Here is a 27,127-nt window from a genome sequence, read left to right on the forward strand (position 1 = left end):
CATACACCACTGTGGGGTTTGGCTTGCAACTGGCGCTTTTCGTACCAGCCCCGTAGATAGTCTACTGGTGGAGGCTGGAGTTCCCCCGCTGCGGATTCGCCGCCATCGACTGCTCGCCGACTATGCTGTCCACGTGCATTGCTCGCCAGACCATCCCAATCATCGCCTGCTTTTCCCTGCCATGGTCCTCCATCTGCCCGAACAGCGACCTAGGTCTGGGCTTTCCGTAGCTGTCCGTGTCCAGTCCCTGCTGTCAGAACTGGGGTCGTTCCCTCTTCTGCCTCCCTTCCGGGTCCGTTCACCTACGCCTCCCTGGTGTTTGTCCCGGCCGTCCGTCCGTCTGGATTTGGCACAGGGACCTAAGGACTTGGTTCCGCCTATGGCCCTCCGTCGCCGTTTTCTTGCGCTCCTCGAATCATTTCCGGGCTGTGAGCCTGTCTACACTGATGGTTCCCTGGTTGATGGTCGCACTGCCTACGCTTTTGCTCACACTGCCCATGTTGAGCAACGCTCCTTGCCGGCTGGCTGCAGTATTTTTACTGCAGAGCTGGTGGCCATCTTGCGCGCTCTTGAGCATATGCGTTTCTGCTCAGGTAGGTCCGTCGTCATCTGCAGTGACTCCCTGAGCAGCCTTCAGGCCATCGACCGCTGCTATCCCTCTTCTCCTCTGGTGTCCTCTATTCAGGAGTCTGTTTCCGCCATTGCCCGCTCTGGACGTTCGGTGGTCTTGGTTTGGACGCCAGGTCATGTTGGCATCCCGGGGAACGAACGTGTTGACAGGCTGGCCAAAGGGGCACTCGACGCCCCAGCTTTGGAGATCGGCCTCACGGCTCCCGATCAGCAGCTGGTGTTGCGCCGTAAGGTGCTTGGGATGTGGTCTGCTGAGTGGCGAGGCTTGACAATGCCTAATAAACTGCGGGCTGTCAAGGAGACGACCGATGTGTGGCGCTCCTCCCTGCGGTCTTCTCGCAGGGACTCTGTCATCCTGTGTCGGCTCCGCATTGGCCATACATACCTGACGCGCGGCCATCTTTTGCGTTAGGAGGATCCCCCCCTGTGTCGGTGTGGGTCCCGGCTGACGGTCGCCCACATTTTATTGGAGTGTCCCCGACTGCGCACCCTTCGGCAGTCTTTTAATTTCCCGGGCACCTTGCCTTTGATTTTATGCAACGATGCCTCCATGGCTGACAATGTTTTACATTTTATCCGTGCTAGTCCTTTTTATGGATCCATTTAGGGGGGTCCTGCACTTTTCCGTTTCTGTGTCTTTTGTCCTCGCGTCTCTCCATATTTGTTGCTGTTTTGGTGTCTCATCGGATGGTTGACTCTTTCCCTTTTTTGTTGTCGTGGTCAGTCAACCAGTCTCCGGCCATCTTCTTTTCTTCTATTTCTTTCTGCCTAGTGTTCGTCTGTACTCTTCTTTTCTGTAGTGTTCGATGCCTAATTTGTGTTCTTTAGCACCTGGGGGGGGGGGGGGGGGGGTCAGTCTCCTTACCCTTGGGGTTTTATCTGCTCTGCGACTTTGTCTCGCTTGTTTTTGGAATGGGGGACTGATGACCTTAGCTGTTTAGTCCCCCTTAAACATCCCAACAACCACCACCACCACCAACTCTTTGAGGATGAGCAGTAGAAAAATTTTGAACCCAGGTGATCAGGCATTTATGTCGTTATTAAAAATTTTACTGTCGTAGTTACGTGATGTATCTTAAAGTGAAAAAGCGCAAAAAAGATCAACACTATATGTGAAAGCTTAGATTCTCTTGCAGCTTATAAATCTTCAAGAGCAATATTATATGTGAAAACTGCTTTTCATGTAGTAACACTACATATATTAATTCAAACCATTAACTTTTCCTATTTGTGTCGTCGTGCTACTGAACAGTGATCTTGCTACTGGCTGACTACATCACATGTCCTATCCACTGAATATTCGCCATCATCGGCTGGCGAGATCATGACATGAGCTATGACCGCCTTACAAAAGCGCATCACATTCTCGATTTCAGTGCTTTGGAAAGTAACACGCAGTGTTTTGTGGAATTCGAATTTATACTTTTGTAATACGAAAATATGGAGCGTACATATTGCTGCATATCACAGATCTTTCCAAAACATGTGTTTTTCCCCCTAAGTTTTGTTTTGTGAAGTGCAGGGAAATTCTACACCAGTGTATAAAACCATAACGATTCAACTGATTGATAAGTTTTACAGTTCCAAGAGAAGGTATAATGTCACTTAACACCCCCTTAACATGGAAAAAGTGTATTTTCACCCAGGATAAAGTGTATCTTTAACCAGGAGAAATTGTATTTTTCATCAGTAAATCCAGGAAAAATCCGGGAATTTTTTTCCTTGTCCACGTATACACCCTATGGGTGGTAGGGTACAGCTGTCATGTATATGCATGACTGCAAGCTTCTTGTACTGCTCAAGCATGGGCACATGTGAATATGTATATGCAGGTTTTCATTCTCTTTGCTAAGAATCTCTGATTCCTCATAAGTGCCAAGGTAATGTTGATGTGTCATCATGATCATCTCAGTAATCATCATGCATTCTTGAATGATAGGTGAGCATTCATCATAGACATTGTTAGCTGTTCCAGCAGAACCTGATGGGGTGTGTGCATGAGCCAAAAAGTCCTGTCATGAGATGTTAGGTAGCATAGTGTATGAAAACCAGTTCTGATGATGAGAGAGATAAATGCCAGAGGAAGTTGACCCAACACCAGTTCACTTACATTGGTAGTGAGGAATGTCCATGAGGGAAGTGAACATTTTTGCTGAGATGTAACGTATAATCAACCTTTCACTGTACTAAGATCAGGGAGTCATTGGCAACTCGGAGTTGTTTCGGTGGTGTGTCCTTAAAATTTGTGAACATGTGATTGGGCACTGTACTAACATCAGAACCAGTGTCCATGAGCAAGACAATATGTACAAGAGTTGTTATCAAGGGTAAAAAGTCTACTGTGACAGCTCGTCCATTGCTGAAGATGCACATCTGACATGTGCGCAAAGACGAATTATTGTCTGTGTGCAAGCCAATGTGCCCACAGTGAGCCACTCTTGGTGTTTGGGAGCCTGCAGGGAGGCCAGCAGTAATATGCAGTGTTGCCAGCATGACTTTTGGTTGGTTGATTCGAGGAGGGGACTAAACTGCGAGGTCATCAGTCCCATCATATTATGGAATGATGGGGAAAGAAGTCAGCTGTGTGCTTTAAAGGAACCATTCCGGCATTTGCCTAAAGCAATTTAGGAAAATCATGGAAAACCTAAATCAGGATGGCTGCTCGTGGGTTTGAATCGTTGTCCTCCCAAATGCGAGTCCAGTGTGCTAACCACTGTGCCACCTTGCTCGGTAGCAAGACTGTGTTGTAGTGACAGTGGGGTTGGGCGTCATAATATTGTGTGCTGCAAAAGTGGTGCCACGTGCAGCCTGCCAGACTGTGTCCTAAATCACAGCAGTTATGTCACTATTGAGTCTTCCAGGCTCCATTCGGAGCAACATGGTGTGTGCTGTGGCTTGATGCACCCTGACATGCTGTGATGGTACAGTGTTGTTGAAGTTCATACAGTGTCGATGTTGTAGTATAGTGAACAATCTACCTGCTAGGCTGAGTTTTGTCTTTGTGCATAATAAGAAGTTTGAGCTGTAAAAAGAAAGAATTTGTTATTTGCATGATATCCTTAAAAAACTTTTTATAACATGAATTTTGCTCATTTCATCTGGTATGCCAGTGGACTTGTCGTTTCAATATTGGAAGTGCTGTCACACTATTGGCCCTATCGATTCTATATGCAACAAAGAGAAATGTAACTTCTGCTCATCAGAGCACAGAATGTAAAACTAAGTAATTTATGGTATGCTGCTTGTTTGTTTCTACTTTTTACTCATTTTGCTTAATGCTGTTATGATTGTAAGTTATTACAATCAAATGTAATTTTTGTGCAATGTTCATAAAAAACTGTTTTTTGTGTTTATATGAAAGTAATACACTTCTTTTCTCTGTTAGTCGAGTGAATATGAACTATGTACTACTGTTGAGATGATTTGCTTATAGGGCAGTCTTCTTGTAAACTGGTAGGTTAATTTATTCTTGGAGTGGGAGCTGCTACACATTTTGGTTGTGAGTTGTGATAAAGACACGTAACTTAGTAGGTACTGGACATAAATTTTGGGTAATGCATAACTGTATAACTTCAGAGCGTTTAACTCATGAAACTGTAGAGTGTTCCGCAGGTTACAATGTGTCATGACATAACACACAATACTTTGGCGTAATCCAACCCTCCAGAGACCAATGAGTGGTCTTAGCAAACGATTCTTTGACATTGTAGGATTGTTTAAACCTATATTAAGCTAATGAAGGAAAAAAATTGTATTGCTTAATCTTTGTCTGCAACACTGTCAGTGGCCTCTGGGGTTTTACTTGGTAACCACAGGTGTCTCTGCACACCAGTTCTCCAATATCTGTCCTATGTGGTCTATTTACTGTTGGTGTGATTCAACTGTTGTTGAGTCACCATCACACCATCAACAAATAAAATAAAACACACAACGTAAGGTGAATCTACAACCATTTATTTCAATCGTAAAACAAGTTATGGACCAATCTTTCACCTGCAGCATGCTGTAAGTTCATATCTAACTGTTCGTTGGGCATGGCCTGTTGCAGTTGTTGTTTTGGAGTTCAGGCCAGGCATTAACAGTTAGACAGATTTAACTGTTGCATATATGTTATGTGTCAGGGATTCGAGGAGGGGGAGCCAAGGATGATGTTGCTAATGACATTGGCATTTTCAGTCCTGCGACAGATCAGTGTAGAAAATCTGGAATCATCATCCAGAATTCCCAACAATGCATACACACATTCCACTGCTGCAAACCACAAGATCAATTGATCCTGGCAGAATGGGGGTCATTTATGTTGGCTGAAAGTCCATTCATGATGGTCTGGAAAATGCCTAAAACAGTATGATAGTGCAAGTGTCCTGCAACACTCATGGTGTGGATGCTGAACATGTATTGGTGTCTGTTAGATGAGAAGACTGGTGGCTTACATCATCTGGAGTGGCTGTATTTGTGGCAGGAGATCACGGCACAACTGGTGCAGTTGACACGATAAGCCTAGCATTGATTGAAATGTTTGAACATTGAGTAGTGAGTTCCAGGAGCATCATGTGTTGTGCTGGATTTTGTTTATAGTGGGGATTGTGTTATACAACCTTCTTTTATGGAGGTCTTCATTTCTAGGCTGTTTCCTGTAGTGAACTATAAAGACTATGTAACATCAGTAACATTAAAGAAGGATGTTACCACTTGAATCAACATTTGACTGAAATGCTGAACATAGTGCTGCATTTATTTCACAGTGTACATGCCTAGTTAGCTTGTTAGTTACATTCCATTGATTGCTCTCACAGTAACCATTATGATGTGGAACGTGTCCAGTGCATAAGAAGTATGCACATGACTGAATTTGAAGCTTAAAATTTTTATTACCTAACCCATTCCCTTAAATGGCACAAAATGCATATATTATACCTATATATTTATTTATTCCTATTCAAGAATTCATCTGTGATATAGAATGAGTTGTCAAGGAGATATGATTTCAATTTATTTTTAAAACTGTTGCTGCTGTCTGTCAGACATTTTATTTCATCTGGTAATTTATTAGAACGTTTTACAGCAGCATATGTTACCCCTTTCTGTGCCAAAGTGTGTAAGTCTTTCTTTCTTTTGGTATTATAATCATGAATGTCGCCATTATTTTTAAACTGGCCCATGTTGTTGAGAACACATTTCGTTACTGAGTAAATGTACTGTGAGGCTGTTGTAAGAATTCCTAACCTTTTAAAGAGATGCCTACAAGATGTACAACTACGAACCCCACACATTATTCTAACCATACTGCTGTTATTTATGAATTTAAAAATTAAAAATTTTTTCTGAATATGTACATCTGTTAGTGAGTGGATTCTTTGCTGAATGTTGAAGCTATTATTTTTTTTTTTAGGTTAAAAGCTATTAGCATTCTGATGAAGGGGGTAAGGGGCCAGATTTATTTTTAAAACTTTTATTATTACCTTATAATAAAACTGAAACTATAACAATAGGTAAATAACATACAGGAAACATAATCTTTCATTGAAAATATCTGGTGACATAACATTTAGCTAAGTTTATGTATGACACAGTAACTTGTCATTTGTTTGTGATTTAATAAAACAAAAAAGGTTAAGCAATCACAATTTTTCATTGAAGAGCTATGACTAAATAATCTATGAAGACTAAAAAGTTATTTTCACTGTGGACAAGTGTAAGTAACTGTTGAAACTAATGATATACAGTGGACAATGTCGTGACTGTCTATTGTTTTTTTTCATGTTGAAAGATGTGAAGCAACCAGCTTGAAAGGAGATGAGACTATTCTTTGGCACTGAGGCAGTTGTAGCTATGACTCAATGTTTATCAAGAAGCAACAACTGATCTTAAAGCTGATCTGGCAGCAGCACAAGTAGAATTATAGCAGCTGAGAGTGCAGTTGTCAGCAGTAAGGTTAATATGACTGTGGACAAAAGTGTGCAGCCAATCATGCAGTTCAGGGAAATTCTGAAAAGACAGAAAAGAAAGTGTGAGTTAAGGCCATTGGTAGCCACAGACTTGAATACAATATGATGGTCATTCTGTAGTCATGGAAGGGAATTATCTGAAACTAGTATACTCACTGGCTAAATAGTTAGTAACAGGTAACTCTATTTTTAACTAAGTGCAGAGCTCAGTGTTGTCACCTGTGATTTAGAATCTCTTAGGAAAATCATAGGTAAACATAATCAAGTAGTTATTAGTGGAAGTGCCAAAAACAGTCAGACCATAACAACATTTACACTCTTGAGGATGGAATCAGGCACATTGCTGGAAATGTTTCTCACACAAATGGGAAGAAATGCCATTCTTTTAAAGTTACAACAAGCTCTGGAGGGAGAGTTCTGCTGAAGGCATAAAGGCAGGGCTTCAGGTGATGGTCAACACAGGGGTAGCACTGCACATAAGTGTGGTTTATGCCCCACCCCATTACTTTTAGTGCCTCGTTTCCTGATCTATAAGGGGTGATCAAAAAGTTTATGTTTGAGGGTGTTTCTGCAGCATATATGCACATAGGGTGACTCCAGTACCAGTATATAAGCACGAACATCTAGGCAAGAGATTTGCGTGTCATTCGTGTCTTTCCGACATGCATGCAGTAAATGCAGAAATATGAACTATGGCAACATTATTACCAAATGCATCCAAACAGGATCAACATATTATTCTTTTCTTGGCTGCTAAAGGACAAACACAGGCAAACATCCATCAAAAAATGAAGAATGTGTATGCAGCAGCATGTCTGTTGAAAAAAGTCATTGTCTAATGATGCTCCAAGTTCTGTGCTGATCATGACTCGACACAAGATCAATCTTATTCATTACGGACAACAACAAGTGGGTGATTGATGATACAATTAGGACAGTCCAGCACATAACCATTTGTGTGCACTAGCAAAAGATCACACCCTCAGCTTTGATAGCTGCAACACATTATTTGGCAGAATTTAGGCTACCATAAAGTCTGCAGCTGGTGGATATCCAGAGTGTTGAATGCTGAACAAAAAGCAAACCAGATGTGGTTGTTTGACTGAGACACCTCATGCATTTCAGTGTTAAAGGCAATACTTTCCTCTAGTAAACTATTGCAGACAGTGAAATCTGGTGTCATCACTGGGAACTGGTGTCAGAAACCTCAATGATGCAATGGTGTCACCCATTATTCCCTCATCCCAAGAAGTTCTAGAGCCAGCCATCTTCTCGAAAGGTGATGCTCATACTGTTCTTTGATTACCATGGCCCATTGCATATTGATTTCAAGGAAGCTGGTGTCTGAAGAAAAGTGCTGGAGAAATTACAGCATGCAATTAAGGTGATACATCTGGGAAAACTGCAAGAAATGGTGCTGCTGTTTCTTAATAACACATTCCTATATTGCAAATCTTATAATGCAGAAGTTACACTATCTCAAGTGGGAGGTATTCAAACACCTGCATGTGGTCATGGTCTCATCCCATGCAATTAACATGCCTTTGGTTTCTTAAAACAAGCCTCGAAAGGTCAACAATTCCTATCATATGAGGATGTGCAGTGGGCAATTATAGACTTCTTCACATTGAAGGTAATGGTGTTTTACCAAAGGGGTATCTCCAACCTGGTGTGTCAGTGCTATGATTGCCTCATTGTTCATGTCACCTTTGCATCTTTGGCATACCGATTCTGGGCTGCATGGTCTTTGAACAGAAACGTTTTGATCACCCCCTACAGTTCCTTCACCACCACTTGATTTAATCTGAGTACACTCCATTACCCTTATTTTACTTGTGTTGATGTTTATCTCACAAACTCTTTTAAGATACTATCTACCTATAGTTCTTTCAGCATCACTTGATTTAATTTGAGTACATTCAGTTACCATTGTTTTACTTTTGTTGATGTTTATCTTATAACCTCTTTTAAGATACTATCTATTCCATACAATAGATGTTAAAAGTCTTCTGCTGGCTCTGACATAATTGCAGTGTCATCAGCAAACCATAAAATATTTGTTTCTTATGCCTGAAAATGAATTCCCATTCCAAATTTCTCACTGGTTTCCTTTCCAAAGCAATCTTGTTTCAGTACAAGTTTTGTTGTATTTGTTGTATTTTATCCCTGCTACTGTTAGAACTCCACAGAATATATTGCAGCCAACACTGTCAAAACAAAAAATTATATTAAGTTGTTGTAATACAGAATATCTGATTGATAATGCTACCCTACAAAGCTAAAGAGAAGTGGTTTACCTCTAGTAATAGATATAGCTGCTGTCAAAAGTAGCTTGATATTTCATATGAAATGGAAAGACCAGAACCAAGACAAGTGTTAATTCTGAAGAAACTACACACAAACACATGAAATATGGCATTGTTCACAATGAGGCTTACAGTAACTATTTCAGATCACTCTTTATGTTGATCCCATTCACAAAATATAATTGCACTTAAGTCATAGATCAGAGTATCGTTTGCCATCCATGTACAGTGCATTTGTCTATATTTTAATTTATTAAATAAAATTTCTGTATGAGAGACAGATATCATCTGTGACTAAGTTTAAATTTCTCACTGCTTCCAAATGCTTTATGGACTGTTCTGTCTAGAAATCAGCTCAATATATCTGTATTGCAGGTCTTCAACACAGTAATTGAAACAAGTGAAAAATCAGATATACTGGACGTCAGATTAATGACACTCCTCGCTGCAATTACACTTGCAGTGTATACAAATGTTTCACGTGGTTTATTTGAACGACACAAGTTGGTGTTCAGTTTTCTACTATGTATAAATATATTAAAACATGCTGGTGAGATAACAGAAGCTCAGTGGGGATTTCTTTTAAGAGGACCAATGTCTGCAAAAAAGGTACTAAACAATTTCTTATTTTAAAAACTTATTATAGTATTTGGTAACCTGAGTAGCATGTGGAACACATTGTTTATCAATGTACCTTGACCTACAATATGTGCCATTATCAAGTAATTTTATGTTGGACATAAAACTATTGTTTTGCAGCTCATAATTCTAAGCTCTGCAGAAGCTCAGGCCTAGCACTATATGAGGTGTCATATCATTGAAAATACCATCACCCGTTAAAGTGGTTAAACCTGAAGTGGAGAGGAATGGAGAGCCAGGCTGAAATTTTCCAAGTGCATTGTGAGAAATGTGGAAGCAGGTACAGAAAGCCAGTACTAAGGCCCTTGAACATCAGAAGAGAATGGGACAGCTCAATGCTAGACTACCACAGTAATGTACAGGGCAATGAGAGATGTTAAGAAGCTCTTAATCTCAAAGGAGAAATTGAAGAAATTAGTAACCCAGTATCTAGGTCCATATCAAGTAACTGAGATGACCCCACTGATGAAGATTAATCTACCTGATACATACAATGGTTGTACCTGTCAGACATATAATTCTTTTTCAGAGTGAGCTGGGTTCACTATCACTGCCAGTCCAAAGAAAGGAGGGATAGGATTATAAGAGACATAAAAGACTGGCTGCGCCTCTGTAAAATGTAAGCGCTATATGCCTTAAGGCAATGGAAGTGATAGTGTATTAAGAATTTTGGTATTTGATTAGGTGTTTGTGGTGTAATGTACCACAATAAAGAAGATTTGAGCAAATTATGGAGTTTGTTGTCGTATTTTGCTTGAAACATTGGTTTGAAAACTATAACGCATGGGTAAAGTTCCTTTTTGAGATAGGTTAATGATTATTTTTGGGGGGGATAACATGTGTGATGTTTACTTGAATTGATTTGACATGTTAATGTAGTAATTTGTGGGTTGCTGTGTTTGAAAGCACTTTGGAACACTTAAAATCAAATATGGCAGCAGAGATAGACATCATTCCATCAGAACGTCTAAAATCATTGGGTGGAAGTGAACATGACTATTCATGTTCATGTGTAGAATGTATGAGTCTGGCAACACACCATCTGATTTCCAGAAAAACATCATCCACACAATTCTGAAGACTGCAAGAGCCAACAAGTGTGAGAATTAACACACAACTAGCTTAACAGCTCATGTCTCCAATTTAGTAACACGAATAATATACAGAAGGATGGAAAAGAAATTAAAGATGTGTTAGATGATGATCAGTTTGGCTTCAGGAAAGGTAAAGGCACCAGAGAGACAGTTCTGACATTATGGTTGATAATGGAAGCAAGACCAAAGAAAAATCAAGACACGTTCATAGGATTTGCCAACCTGGAAAAAGCGTTTGGCAATGTAAAATGGTGAAAGGTGTTCGAAAATCTAAGAAAATAGGGATAAGCTGTGGGGAAAGATGGGTAATATACAACATGTACAAGAGCCAGGAGGGAGTAGTGCTCAGATTAAAGAGGGTCTAAGACTGGAATGTAGTTTTTAGCCCCTACTGTTCAATCTATGTATTGAAGAAGCAATGAGGGGAATCAAAGAAAGGTTCAGGGGTGGAATAAAAATTCAAGGTGAAAGGAAATCAATTATATGATTTGCTGATGACATTGCTATCCTCAGTGGAAGTGAAGAATTACAGTATGTGTTGAACAGTCTAATAAGTAAAGAATATGGATTGAGAGAAAATTGAAGAAAGATGAAGTAATGAGAAGTAGCAGAAATGAAAACAGTGAGAAACTTAACATCAGGATTGCTGATTACGAAGTAGATGAAGTTAATCAATTCTGCTACCTAGGCAGCAAAATAACTCAAGACAGACGGGGCACAGAGGGCATAAAAAGTTGACTAGCACTGGAAAAAGGGTGTTCCTGGCCACGAGAAGTCTACTAGTGTCAAATATAGACCTTACTTTGAGGAAGAAATTTGTAAGATTGCACGTTTGGAGCACAGTGTTGTATGGCATGTTATTCGGCATATGTGTGTTACTTTGCTGGCCAAATTCTGCTGTCTGTGGGTTATTCAGTTGTCTGTTACCATTTTGTGTGTGCCAAGCAATCAGCTGATTATTGCCAGTAGCTTGTGTCTCTACATATTGTACAGAGCAGCCATACGTTACTCGTTCATTGTGGTTGTTTTTGTTAAATCTTTGCCCATTTCTTGTATATCCACCTTTGTGTGTATGACTTTCGCCATTGCCATTCTGATTACCATTACCATTAGCATAGATCTGTGTGGGATAAGGTTGCCATCTGTGTTGTACTACTAATCCATTGTTTACTTGTTGGTCTGTAAATTTCTGTGTCTCTATCGGCGTATTAACAGGCTCGTTGAACTGGTCTCTCTTCGTATATTACATCTATTGAGTCCAGTACAGACAGAAAGCATTCAGTGTCATGTTGCGGTGTGGTAATGAGTTTTTTCCTATGTGGGCAGGAAGATGGCTCTTTAAAATTTTCAGCATGTCTACTTGAGATACCAGGTTCATGCAGTATTTGGTTTTATTCAAATATTTTTCAAGATATCCCCTTAAGCTTCCATACTTGCTATTGAACGGAGCTGGGTTGAATACTTCACGTCTGAGCCTCTCTTGTACAGCCTCAGACCAATACTTATCCAGAAATCATCTCGCAAACTGTTCATAAGAGAGGCAACTTTCCGCCACATCTGTTCTGCAAGAACGTCACCCTAATTGTATCCAACAACAAATCTAATTTTCTGGGCTTCAGTCCAGATACAAGGTAAAACACTTCAAAATGCTCGGATAAAGACCACAGGGTATGTTCTTTTCCATTCAGAAGTAAATCCCAGGAATTGTCAATGCCTAAGTGATACCTCATCTGCAAGTAATGTTGACAAACACAGTGACAGGCACATTTATGTTCGCTTGTGGGGTAGCACAATGCAACTGCGCTTGCTCGACAGGTGTAACTGCTGGCAAGTGTTGCAGTGTGCAACCTTTGCTATTTTCTTTCGATCGACTATCCCCATATAGTGGGTAACCAGTGAAAGCATAGGTTTGCTTCCTGTCATATGTTGTTTTGGAATGTCAGTAGTTTTGGTAACACTGCCTCGTAACCTTTCCTCTGCTTCCTCTAAACCCGAGTTTATTTCAGCTAGAAGTTGACTTTCTTTCTCCTTTAGAGTATCTTCTACATTATCTATACAAATTTTGCATTCTGACACTACCTTTTCAGCAAGGGTGCTGCCCTTATCCAGCATCCCGGGTTCAGCTTCTTCAGTTATTTCCTTTACATCTGCATATAACTTATCTCTCTGTTTTTTGGCAAATTCTGACTCTTAACTTAACTGTTCTACACTTAGACTCAACTTGTGTATTTCTGTAGGTAGGTTTTTGCATATGTCTTGCATCTCGCTGATTGCGTTCTTCACATTTTTTTACTGGCGCATCCACTTGGGATTGCATCTCCTGAATTTTAGAATATGCTTCAGTGAGGTTTTGCAACTCACCTGCAAGTTGTTCCTGTTTACAATCTATGGATGTTATCTTTTCTGTTAACGTATTTATACTGTGGGACATGTCGGTAATTATTTCTTGTTTTACTTGTTTACCGAGCTCTGTCAACTTCCCAGATAGTTCATCAGATAACTCAGTGCATATAGTTTTGCTCACCTTACTGAACTGTTGACTAATACTATTCTTGATATCGTTAAATGTCTGATTTTGCTGTTCAAACTGTTGTCTCATATTTTCCTGTTATCTTCTGAGCTGCTGTGTTACACCCTTAAACTGTTGTGTTATTAGTTGCATGAGCTGTGTCAAATTGTGGGTGCCACTAGTATTTACGTTGCTTTTTTGAACTGTTTCCTGTTCTTGGATTTGCAACGTCATGAGCAAATAATCAAAGGAATTTTCACAGTCGCGCGCATCAGTTCCACTATTTGAAAAAATGTGTCCTGGTTGGCCTGAGAAATGGTCTCACCAAGCTTCATAAAAGTAGCATCATGATTAATTATATTACCAGTGTCGTCATTTTGTAATAGTGGGATGCCAACCTAGTTGTTTTGGTAGCCATTGACCAGTTCACGAGTTGGCTCATTACTTTCAAATGTTGCCAAGCTCAGATTTCCACCCTCTTGGCATATTGCGTTTTGTAATGAGTTTTCAACAATGGCCGTTTCCCTTGACTCCATTGTGAACATTATTTAACAAATGTCCGTACTTTTCAATTAAAGCAGTTTTATATGCATATTCATAAATGAACCTGATTATTTGCTGATACAGTCTTACAGAATTTGAATGAATTATTTTGCACTTTAATGTTTACTTTCCACAATTTTTTGTCTTTCCTATAGAAATGCACTTTCCATATAGCATATTAATTGGAAAGAAAATAGATTATCTACTGTGAGAGAGATGGCACCAAGTGCGGCCATAGAAGAATACAGCATAACAGCTTCCTGCCTTAACCACTGAAATCCGCGTTCCCGGTGCATCTCGTTTGTAGGCAGTATTTAATTTTAATTTTCTCCTTCAAGTTGTTAATAGTTCCAATCTCACAGACTTGTAACAAGTGCAACAAAGGCCTCATTAGTTTCTTGTAATGATAAAATGGATCATTTATCTCAAAAAAAATTTATCTCAACAATTGAAAGGTCTGATCATATTCCACTCGGCACCATCCTTTGAATGGTCGCCATTGAATAGTGGTGAGGGGAATAAAATGTAATATATAATGGAAACTGATTAATAATTGCTGCTTAAATAATTAAAAGAAGAAAATTTTGAAAGAATAATTGAAAAAACTGGAAGGTATGCATATCATGAGTGAACTTTAACTGGCATTAACATCAACAGACCCTCAATATTCAATACATATATTCAGCATTTAAATTTACATACTTCTTTTTCTTGCTACTGCCATTCTGCATAGAGCTTGGTATGACAATACTGGTTCCAGATCGCCCCTCCTTCTGCTCATGCAAATTAGTCTCATCTGCTTCGATCCTCTTGATGCAGGATTCTTGGTGTGTCACGGAATGATGAATAGATGGGTATGGTCGTCGTGAATGTATAAATAAACTTTGCTATCTCACTAACTTTCTGTAACATTTTTTAATGTACAATTGGAATACACATTTTTTAACAATATCAACTTGGTGGAACTCATCATATGTCCACCTGCTACCACTTATAGAGACAAACAGATGAATATAAATAAATTTAAAAAAATTGAAGAGCATATCTCTACTTGTGTTGTTTGTGACCCTATAGTATCAATGGTACAAAATGACATATTATAAAGAAGAAAACAAGGGAGAAAAGCAAAGAAAAAAAATAATAATAATATGATACATTACAATTGTTCCCCACTGTGCACTGATGTCACATGGAGTTGCACAGTGTCTGAGCTTATTTCTCTCTTTATGGGTTGATAACCCTGGCCGGTACGTGCATTGTCTTTGTTTTTCGGCCATTAGATTTATCCTGCATGGTTACTGATTTATACAGGCATGTCAACTCCCTTAACACATACATATGTAAGTTTTCCTTCATAACAAAGTGCTTACTGTAACCGCACAGTCTCAATGTTGCATCAGTATCTGCCAGTGTTTAGCTTATGAAGTATGCACACGCAGCTCAGCGTCCATTACCATCCCTGCTCGCTTTCACATGTTTAATACAAAGTCAGAGTTCCTGTGTCATGCGTTCACATAGTCTTCACTGCACACATTCATGAAGCTCGTGTTCATTGGCATGATCCTTTGTGAAATCTTCGATGCGGTGACAACTGGCTTCCATATCAGCAGCCTGAGGAATGTATTTCACCTCATTGCTCACACTTATTCAGTGGGGACACCAGCCATACATCTGACATCTGCCAACAAGGTAAGCTTCTTGCCACTTCTATGACGTTGTTGAGCATAGAAAATTCATGTTTTTACGACATTGTCAAGCACAGCAAATTCATGTTTTTATGAATTGTCGAACTCAAAAATTCATGTTTCACGACGTATTGTCATTTTTAGTAGGAGATGGGGTACTGGCAGAAGTAAAGCTGTGAGGACGGGGTGTAAGTCGTGCTTGGGTAGCTCAGTTGGTAGAGCACTTGGCCACGAAAGGCAAAGGTCCCGAGTTCGAGTCTCGGTCCGGCACACAGTTTTAATCTGCCAGGAAGTTTCATTACCTAAGCTCTTCAGAGTCTTACCAAAGTGTATCTTATCAAACAAACTTCTTACATTTTGATAGAAAAGTCCAACTGTATTATGACTGTTAATATCTGTACTGTCCAAACAGCCTTTTTTATTGCTTGATTTATTGTTGCAACTGTCTCTACAAACCAACAGTTCAAAAGAAAAATCAAAGATATTCTATCAGAACTAAGTCATCATGAAGTTATGGTTGTAACACATTTATATTGTACTTATAGTGTTAGAATGTAATACTTCAGTGAACAGTAACATAATGTATGCTTTACTTTAATGTTGAAAATATTTATATTAGTAATATATTAAGAAAGTTAATGACATAATGATTAATAAATTGTGATACAAGTATGTGTATGCTGTAAACTGTATCAACACATAATGCTTCCGATGACTTCTGATGTCTGTACAATAATAATAAAACTGAATTCAATTAAAAATCAGTTCAGTTCAATAATTCCATGATGTAGATGTAATCAGATTATAGGGAAAGACAGAGACTGAAATACATGTGACAAATAACTGAGGACAGTGGAGGTATATGTTACTTTCATAAGCATTTTCTAAAAAAAAAAAAAAAAAATCTTTTTACACTAGAAGACATCACCACCTCTAATTATTTGTGGAGTGGTCTTTGACCCACATAAGACATCCTCAGATGCACTTCTAAATTTGGTAGGAACCTGATACAATATGTAAATGGAACTGCTGGGGCAACCAACACTTTTTATTCTGTATTGATTATAAGTGACACACTCAAATATATTGTTTATAATAAACAGACATGATGAAGATAAATAAGCTCCTCAAGTTGGGTTCTGGAAAAAACCATTACATCTTAAATAGATTCGGAAGTGTGCCTAACGAATGGAACCCTACATAAAATACCAGAGGTTACAATTAAGGTGCAGCTACTCACAAAAGCCCAGTGTGCCCTGTAATCAGTAATTGCTGTATGACAGCAAAACTTGGTAGATATTCTAATGTCTTAATGTGGAACTGATTTATGCTGGAAAAAAATAAGTTCCAGTTTTGGCCAACAGGTGCGAGTGCAAAAAATATGTATAGAAATAATTCTGTATGTAATGGAAGAGGAACAGGGCATGGGCAGAATAGGTCAAGGCTATACCCTTACGCCTCCATAACAGGTTTGAGGTACCGCCCACTGCTGAAAGTACTTCTGAGCCAGCAACGGTGACCTTGCCTGTTGCGGCAGTGGCCAGTCTTCCTGAGAGGTCCGGACAAGTGCAAGGGGTGGCATTGCTTGTCATTGGGAGCTCCAATGTCAGGCGGATGATGAAACGCCTTAGGGATATGGCAGCTAAGGATGGGAAGAAAGCCAATGTGCACTCTGTGTGCATACTGGGAGGAGTGATCCAAGATGTGGAAAGGGTCCTTCCGGATGCCATGAAGGGTACGGGGTGCAGCCAACCGCAGGCAGTCGCTCATGTCAGCACTAATGACATGTGTTGCTATGGATCGGAAGAGATTCCCTGTGGTTTCAGGCAGCTAACTGAGTTGGTGAAGACTGCCAGTCTTGCTAGCGAGATGAAGGCAGAACTCACCATCTGCAGCATCGTTGACAGTACCGATTGCAGACCTTTGGTACAGAGATGAGTGGAGGGTCTGAATCACAGGGTCAGATGGTTCGGAGGTGGCTACATGCATAGCAGGGGCTGTGTGGTGTGGACTGGGAAGGTTTTTAGGTTAGACAGTCTCGGGAAAGATCAAAAAGGGCTCTAGTCTCAAAGAGTACAGGGCAAAGAAACGACGAGAATTGACCAAGCAACAGTCAGTATCGTAGTTGTAAATTGTCATAGCTGTGTTGGAAAAGTACCAGAGCCTCAAGCGCTGATAGAAAGCACTGAAGCTGAAATTGTTATAGGAACAGAAAGCCACAGATAAATTCTGCCAAAGTTTTTACAGAGGCACAAACCGTGTTCACATAGGATAGATTAAATAAAGTAGGTGGTGGTGTGTTTGTGTCTGTTGATAGTAGTTTATCTTGTAGTGAAGTTGAAATACATAGTTCCTGCGAATTACTATGGGTAGAGGTTATACTCAACAGCCATACCAAAATAATAATAATTCACTCCTTCTACCGACTCCCCCCCTCCCAACTCAGATGATATAATAGCTGAACGATTCAAAGAAAACTTGAATCTCATTACAAATACGTACCCCACTCATACAGTTATAATTGATGGAGACTTCAATCTACCCTCGATTTGTTGGCAAAAATACATGTTCAAAGCCGGTGGAAGACAGAAAACTTCTTCCGAAATTGTACTAAATGCTTTCTCTGAGAATTACTTTAAACAATTAGTTCATGAGCCCACACGAATTGTAAATGGTTGCAAAAACAAACTTGACCTCTTGGCCACAAATAATCCTGATCTAATAGAGAGAGTCATGATGGATACAGGGATTAGAGAACACAAGGTCATTGTAGCGAGGCTCAAAACTATATCAACCAAAACCACTAAAAATAAACGCAAAGTATATCTACTTAAAACAGCAAGTAAAAATTCACTTGATGCCTTCCTAAGAGAGAGTCTCCATTCCTTCCAAGCTAATTATGTATGTGTAGACTAGATATGGCTCAACTTCAAAGATGCACCATCAACAGCAATAGATAGATTCATACCACATAAGTTAGTAACAATGGGACTGATCCACCATGGTACACAAAACACACCAGAACACTGTTGCAGAAGCAACGAAAAAAGCATGCCAAATTCAGAAGAATGCAAAATCCCCAAGACTGGCTAAGTTTCACAGAAGTTCAAAATTTAGTGCGGATGTCAATGCGAGATGCTTTTAATAGTTTCCACAATGAAACATTGTCCCAAAATATAGTAGAAAACCCAAAGAGATTCTCGTCGTATGTAAAGTACGCCAGTGGCAAAAAACAGTCAATATTTTCACTGTGTGATAGCGATGGAAATGTTACAGATGATGGTGCCACTAAAGTGTAGTTACTAAATACAGTTTTCTGTAATTCCTTCATGAAAGAAGACAAAGTAAATATTTCAGAATTTGAAACCAGAACGCTGTTAGCGTGATTGACATAAAAGTAGATATCTTAGGTGTTGCAAAACAACTCAAATCACTTAAGAAAGGCAAGTCTTCCGGTCTAGATGGTATACTAATCAGATTCCTTTCAGAGTATGCAGACAAAATAGTGCCTTTCTTAGCAATCATACACAACTGTTGACTTGATGAAAGGTCTGTTCCTAAAGACTGGAAAGTAGCACAGTTCACACCAATATTCAAGAAAGGAAATAGGAGTAACCCATTGAATTACAGATCCAAATCACTGACCTCAATTTGCAGTAGGATTTTGGAGCATATACTGTACTCAAACATTATGAATCACCTTGAAGAAAATGACTTATTGACACATAACCAACACAATTCAGAAAATATCATTCTTGTGAAACACAGCTAGCTCTTTATTCCCATGAAATAATGAATGCTATCAACAAGGGATCTCAGATCGATTCCATATTCCTAGATTTCCAGAAGGCTTTTGACACCGTTCCTCAGAAGCAACTATTAATCAAATTAAGTGCATATGGAGTATTGTGTCAGTTGTGCAACTGGATTTATGATTTCCTTTTAGAGAGGTCACAGTTCATAGTGATAGGTGGTAAATTATCAAGTAGAACAGAAGTGATATCTGGCATTCCACAAGGTAGTGTCATAGACCCTCTGCTGTTTGTGATTTACATAAATGAGCTAGGTAATAATCTGAGCAGCCCCCTTAGATTGTTCGCAGATGACACTATAATTTGCCATCTAGTAAAATCATCAGATGATCAATTCCAATTACAAAATGATCTAGAGAGAATTTCTATATGGTGCAAAAAGTGGCAATTGGCACTAAACAAAGAAAAGTGCAAGGTCATCCACATGGGCACTAAAAGAAATCTGATAAATTTTGGGTATGTGATAAATCGCACAAATCTAAGGGCTGTCAGTTCGACTAAATACTTTGGAATTACAATTACGAGCAACTTAAATTGAAACGACCACATAGATAATATTGTCTGGAAGGCGAAACAAATACCGCACTTTGTTGGCAGAACGCTTAGAAGATGCAACAAACCCACTGAAGAGACAGCCTACATTACACTTGTCTGTCCTCTGCCAGAATAATGCTGTGTGGTATGGGATTCTTACCAGGTAGGATTGACAGAGGACATCGAAAAAGTGCAAAGAACGGCAGCTCGTTTTGTGTTATCGTGCAATAGGGGTGAGAGTGTCACTGATACGATACGCGAGTTGGGGTGGCAGTCACTGAAACAAAGGTGGTTTCCTTTGCGGCAAGATCTATTTATGAAATTTCAATTACCAACTTTCTCTTCCGAATGTGAAAATATGTTTTGACACCCACCTACGTAGGGAGAAAAGATCATCATAATAAAATAACAGAAAGATTTAGGTGTTCCTTTTTCCTACGCGCCATTCAAGAGTGGAATGGTAGAGTAGTAGTATGAAAATGGTTCGATGAACCCTCTGCCAGGCACTCAAGTGTGAATTGCGGAGTAACCATGTAGATGTAGATGTACAAAACGACATGATCAACTGCCCGCAGCAGTTCCACTGGAATCTAAGCAATGTGTTCCTATATATTGGCCTTCAGATCAGGTAGGGACCAGACGGGTCCCTGTTAATGTGTTCTTTTAGATATTCCCAGAGTCAAAAGTCACCATATCAGATGATCTTGCAGGTCATGCATCTAGAAAACCTCTGGAGATAACACACTCATGGAAGGTTGCATAAGACAGAACTTTCACTGGGCAAGCAACATGAGGTGTTGCCCATCTTGTAAAAGAACTGTGGTTTCCACACAGCTGCGCTCTGCGCTCTCCCAAATCAGGAATCACATGCTGTACAAGGAGGTCTTGATAATGTGCAGATGTCATGGTACACCTGACAGGCCTCCTGGAAGTATTCTCTTCAAAGAAGAATGGACCAATAATAAGGATGTTTTTGATTCCACACCACACAGTCATATCTCGTGAGTGCAGTGGCTCTTCCTGCACAACACATGGTTTAAAAGTACCCTGAATTCGGCAGATCTGTGTATTCACTGCACTCTGTAGTTTAAAATGTGCCTCATCACTCCATAGAATATTGCCCAGCCACATGTCATCAACTTTGACCCATGCTAGAAATTGAAGAGCAAATTCAGAATGTTGGTGCAAATCATGATGTCACAGTTGCTGCACCATCTGGATTTTCTGCAGGTACCAATGTGATATAGACTGCAAAACTTTCCATACCACTGACCATGGGATGACAATTCTAGTGACACTGCACGAGCACTATCACAACCTGGCACATATGCTGCATGGTTAGTTACAGCGACAGCAACCTTGTCAGTAACTTCCACTCAGATAGGACACGTTCCTCTTCCAGATGACATGCCTAGCTCACTCATGTTTTTGGATTTCATTATCATAATCTTTAAACCGTTTAATGATATTTTGCCTTTCCCCAGAACCTTCAGTCAGTGATGCTCTCTCACATAAAACTGTTCACATAAAACTGTTACACTAATAGTGCATGGTCTCTCTTCTCATAGAAATACTATTCAGTTACATTATGGCTTGTCAAATGACAGTGTGGATCTCATATCATCAAGCAAACAGTGTTCAGTGCCAAATATGCACCTGGTGGCCATAATTGGAATTATTTTTTTCCCAGCATAAATCATTTCCACATTAGCATCTTAGTATAGCTAAAAGTTTCACTGCCATACAATAATTACAGCCTACACTGGACCTCTGTAAGTAGTGGCTTTTTAATTATAGCTTTACAGTAGCTTCCTAACAAAGGGCTAACAACAAATCCAACCCTACATAAAATAACACCCACTGTCAGTCTTAGCATACTACTTACAAAGTTTACTTTCCTTCATCTTCACAACAGCAGAGCCCTCTCATCCGAGCTACAAGTTACCTGCACCTCCTTTATAACCTACCCTAACAAATCTCTCCTTTCTCTCTGAGGAAAAACCTAATAGTTCCAAAATCTAAGAATCATTTTTCTTTTTTTGCTTCTAAATGTGTCTATTGCCAATACCAGAATTTTTCCTCCTTATGGTAAGTACTGGACAGCAATTTTATCTGTTATAATATGAAGAAACATATAATCCGAATTTCTGGACGGAAAAATATGTAAAATAAGGGAAAGGCAACCACTTACCTATACAAAACTTCTACAAGGCATACAGAAGTACGCAATAGAGCTTTAGAGCTATTCTCTTTTCCTAGTAAGAGTACACACATTCACACACACAATCACATAAACACCCAAACATACATGGGGATCCCTTCTGACACATCAGTGTTGAGAAAATTGTCTTTCTTTCTTTCATAGTAAGTTTTTGCTTCCATTCCTAACTCTCATTTTTTCATTTTCATTTTGTTTCTAAATTGTAAATTTTTAGGACCTTCCAAAGAAGCCTGATATCCCGACTCTCTCAGATGCTATGTGGATGGCTGTCAACTTCTTGGATGATGCATTTCCTAGTTTCAAGGGCATCACAAATGATGCACTAAAAGCCATACCAGTAATGATTGGAACTTTTAAACAGGTATTACCCTCTTTGTGCAGAGAAGTCTGCACATTTTTCCTTATCCCTTTTTTTTTTTTTCTTTAGACTTTAGACTCTAAAAAAGGTATTTTATCTATGAGGCTAATGTGGTTCCAAAAATTAGAAAATAATAGCTAAGAAGTATGACAGTTTTGTGTTTTGACTGTTAATTAACAGCATGTGTGTAATGTCACATAATTTCCCTATATGTCACAAAATTGGAAGTTCACACTGATGAAAACACATCACCTAGCACATTGGAAAACTTCACATACTGAAGCAACTGCACAGTGAGAACACAATAATGCTGAACTTTACAGAAAGCACTATCCTAATCTGTTCATAACTGGTTCAGTATACTTTTTATGTAATAGGCACACCTAAAGATAAGCTGTATAGGACACAGCTGGCCATGGTGATCGAGCAGTTCTAGGCACTTAAGTCCGGACCACACGGCTGCTACGGTCGCAGGTTCGATAGGTTAGTTAGGTTTAAGTAGTTCTAAGTTTAGGGGACTAATGACCTTAGATGTTAAGTCCCATAGTGCTAAGAGCCATTCAAACCATTTGTAGATGACACAAGACTGGAATGCTGCATATCAGGCCAAATAAGAAAAATGCACTATTTACCACACTACATAAAAATTATAATTAAATGTGCCAAATTTGATCTCTGTATATAAAAGGCAGTGTTCTGACTGACTCATCATCACCCAGCCCAAACTGCTAACGATAGAAACTTGAAATCTGGAGAAGGCATGAATGTCATATCGTAGGCGTCATTTAAGAAGGGATTTTAATTTTTCACCCTAAGGGTTGAAATAGGGGCTGAAGGTTTTTTTTTAATGTCACAATTATAGCAATTGTGAAGCTAGACCTATGAAAATTGGTATTTGTTTTCTCGGTCAGATATAAGGAAATAAGTGTTTCAGCAATTTAAACCTATGGAGGTGAAACAGTGGATGAAAGATTTTTTTGGGAACTGTATTATTGTTTAAGAACTACTGAAGTGTATTTAAAGCTATATCTATGGACATTGGTATCTGACTTCTCGGTTGCAAATAAAAAAAATCTGTTTTTCAGTGGTTTTTGAAATTGAAACCCCAACGAGGTAAAACAGGGAATGAGATTTTCTATGAAAATATTTTATTTTGAAAGCACTTTTAAAGCTAAATCTATGACATTTTAAATCTGACTTCTCAGTTAGAAATTAAAAAATATTTAATTCACTGTTTTTTGGAAATTTTACCCCTATGAGGTGAAATAGGGGATGAGAAGCTTTTTGAAAGGGGATTGTGAAACTAGAACTACAAAAATTGGTATTTGGTTTTTCAGCCAGAAATTAAAAAATAACATGTTTCAGCATTTTTGAAAATTCATCCACTGGGGGTCCAAAATAGTGGGTGAAAGTTTTCTGAAAATAAATAATTACTACAGAACTACTAAAGGATTTTTAAGGCTACATCTATGGCAAGTGGTATTGGACTTCTCGGACAGAAATAAAAGAAGTTTTTCAGTGTCTCAGGAGATTCAGTCCCTGAGGGAGTGCAATAGGGGATGAACATTTTTTAGAAAATATTTCATTGCATTAAAAAAATGAAACTAAATTTATGATAATTGGTATTTCACTTCTTTATTTGATATAAGGAAATACTTGTTAGGGGTTGAAAGTTGCTATGGAAACATCACCACAAGAAATGCAAAAAGGAATGATTACAATAACTTTGGTCTCCAACTACCAGGATTGTTTTTTTGTCAGAAGTACATTTGAAAAAGATATTGCTTATATGTGGTAAAACAGGGAATGAGATTTTCTATGAAAATATTTTATTTTGAAAGCACTTTTAAAGCTAAATCTATGACATTTTAAATCTGACTTCTCAGTTAGAAATTAAAAAATAGTGTGAAAATCTTAGATGATGTTGCAATTTGTTAACATAAAAATTCAAGTAAATAAAAATAGAAAAATCTGTGAAGGGCACACAGGCTATGCGAGCAAAGCAGTGGGCATTAAGGGGCTCCGGAAAGGCTCAAAATCATGAAAAGTTCAATTTTTACTTTTTTGCGTTTTCTGAATCTGCAGACTATTACCTTTTAATAGATATATAATTTATTCAATTCCGAAGACTACAACTATTTTTAAATTTTTTTTGAAATGTGTTCTACATGGGCATGACCCACTGTGGCGCTGTTAAACTGCTGTCAAATGGTGTTATTATTAACATCCGTGTTCATCAGGTACATTTTAGTGATGTGAGATAAAGTATGTGTTGTGGCTAACCTGTGATGGTTCAATATATATCGCTGGTGTGATTGTCGATTGTTTCATGTTTATTTACTCTGTCGATATCTCGAAAATATTCATAATTAATTCTGTTTCTTGAGTCTCTGTTTTGTTGAAGTATAACAATGAGTAAAAGTAAAGTTATTAGAAATCCTCTGAAGGCTTTTAAGAAAAGGAGAAATGTTGGAAAGCCAAAGGTATGTGTTATTACTGTAAACAATAAAGACGATAACCAAGTGAGTGAACCTAACCTCTCAAGTACACCTGCCCATAGCAGTCAAAGTGGGAAAGAAAATACTTCACAGAAGAAGCTTGGTTCAATGAGTGAAAACTATGAATGTTTTATGGGCGAATCGGATGTGAATGAAATATTTGATATGTCGGTTCTCAAAGGAATTTTTTCAAACTGTGTAAGATGTATTCATTGTAGTGAAGTTGGTCTGGAACTCTCCATAATAAAGCACATAGGTCTTGCTAGTGAAATACAACTGAAATGTGATAAGTGTTCATACATGACCACCTTTTGGAACAGTGTTGCAGTAACTGCAACTGAAGAAAATGGTAGCAAAATCTACGAACACAACATTAGATTTGTTTATTCCTTGCAGTCAGTTGGTAAGGGTGCTACTGCAGGTGCAATTTTCTGTGGCATCATGAATCTTCCAAAGTCCCCAACCAAGTTTATGATCTATAATAAATTAATAGGGTCTAAAGTAGAAGATGTCTGTATAGAATCTATAAAGAACGCTGTGGAAGAGGCAGTAATGGAAAATAATGGTAACAGAGATTTGACTGCAGCGTTCGGTGGTACCTGGCATAAACGGGGACACACATCTCTTCATGATGTAGTATCTGCCACCAGTATGTATACAGGGAAAGTTTTATATGTAGCAGTAATATCAAAGTATTGTAGATGTCCACAAAAATATAAAGGTACACATGAAAATAATTGCAAAGCTAACTATAGTGGCAGTAGTGGAGGAATGGAAGTGGCTGGTGTTGCCAGTATATTCCAGCGTTCTGAGGCGTGTGATAAAGTGCGATATGTTAATTACCTTGGTGACGGTGATTCTAAAAGTTTCAAACATGTTCAAGGACTGAAGCCCTATGGTGATGATGTTGTAGTGCAGAAATTTGAGTGTATTGGACACGTACAGAAGCGAATGGGAACAAGACTTCGGCAACTGAAAGCTTCGTACAAAAAACAAAAACTCAGTGATGGTAAAGGGTTGGATGGGAAGGGAAGGTTAACTGACAGTGTAATTGACAAAATACAGAACTATTATGGAATGGCTATTAGGCAAAATACACAAAGTGTCGACGAAATGAAGAAGGCTGTTTGGGCTCTTTTTTTTTCATACTACTTCAACCGATGAAAATCCCCAACATAGCTTGTGTCCCAAAGAAAAAGACAGTTGGTGTAAATATAACAAAGGATTGCTAACTGGTGAAGTGTACACTCATAAGCATAGTCTGCCTCATGCAATAATGGAGGTGATAAAACCTATTTTCAGAGACTTACCAGCACCTGAACCGTTGAAAAAGTGTATTCACGGAAAAACTCAAAACCCCAATGAAAGTGTAAATAGTGTTATATGGTCGAGAATCCCCAAGACTGTATTTGTTGGAATAGAAACACTTCACTTTGGTGTGTATGATGCTGTTGCAACTTTCAATGATGGCAACATTGTAAGGTGCAAGGTATTTAGAAATATGGGAATGAAGATAGGTTCTAACATGGTACGAGCGATGCTTGCTTTAGACAAGGAACGCCTTCGGGCTGCAGACAGGGCTGTAAAGAGTCTAGAAATACAAGCAAGAGTAAACAGGAGGAGGAACAAGAGGAAGCTGGAGGAGGAGTTTGCAGAGGATGAAGATAATCCATCCTATGGACCTGGAATGCACTAAAAAGTTAATCCAATCTTTGTCGCTCGATTCCCAAAACTTTTATTTTCTCATACTAGTTACATGTTTTCTAAGGATCTTCCAAACATATTTGTTCCAAACTTTCAGTAAATGTTACACAGTACCTTCTGCATAATTTAACACAGCCTTTTTCCAAAAAACTGTATATTTTTGAATATATAAATAAAAAATTGCAAAAAAAGTTGTGAATTTTCATTACAATTGAAAAAAAATCATCTTTAATAACTGAACTAAAATTTTGTAAAATCCCTGTGTTAAGTTGTAGCCCATATTCCAATAAATAATCTGTAAAAAGTTCAACTTCCTACCTCAAATACTTTGTGAGGAAAGATGTAATTTATAAGCGTTATTTTAACATTGCAAGTATAGGGCATTCCGGAGCCCCTTAAGCTAGTTAATTCATATTTTGAATGTAAAGAAATGACACTTGATTATTCAATAGTCATGTTCCAGACCCAAGTTTTTCAATGAAAGTTACTTCATGTATGAGTTAGTAAAATTCAAAAGTCAGTTAATTCATGTAAATTCAAAAGTTAGTTGATTCATGCATTAATTAGTTTAACTGTAGTATTTCAATGGTTCTTGGAAAATGATCATGGATTAGGAACAGAATTTTATTCCAGATAACAGGGCAGT

General features: G+C 38.7%; 1 protein-coding gene across 1 annotated transcript in view; it reads left to right on the forward strand.

Annotated features, from left to right (window-relative positions):
• LOC126188640 (dynein axonemal heavy chain 6) overlaps nt 1-27,127 on the forward strand; it is a 1,044,937-nt gene that overhangs the window by 834,737 nt on the left and 183,073 nt on the right. Inside the window, exons 96-97 of the mRNA XM_049930241.1 lie at nt 9,260-9,493; nt 22,136-22,282. Of these exons, the coding sequence (XP_049786198.1) occupies nt 9,260-9,493; nt 22,136-22,282 (381 nt within the window). The remainder of the gene's footprint in view (nt 1-9,259; nt 9,494-22,135; nt 22,283-27,127) is intronic.

Source organism: Schistocerca cancellata, chromosome 5 (assembly GCF_023864275.1).
Source record: "Schistocerca cancellata isolate TAMUIC-IGC-003103 chromosome 5, iqSchCanc2.1, whole genome shotgun sequence".
Taxonomy (NCBI): domain Eukaryota; kingdom Metazoa; phylum Arthropoda; class Insecta; order Orthoptera; family Acrididae; genus Schistocerca; species Schistocerca cancellata.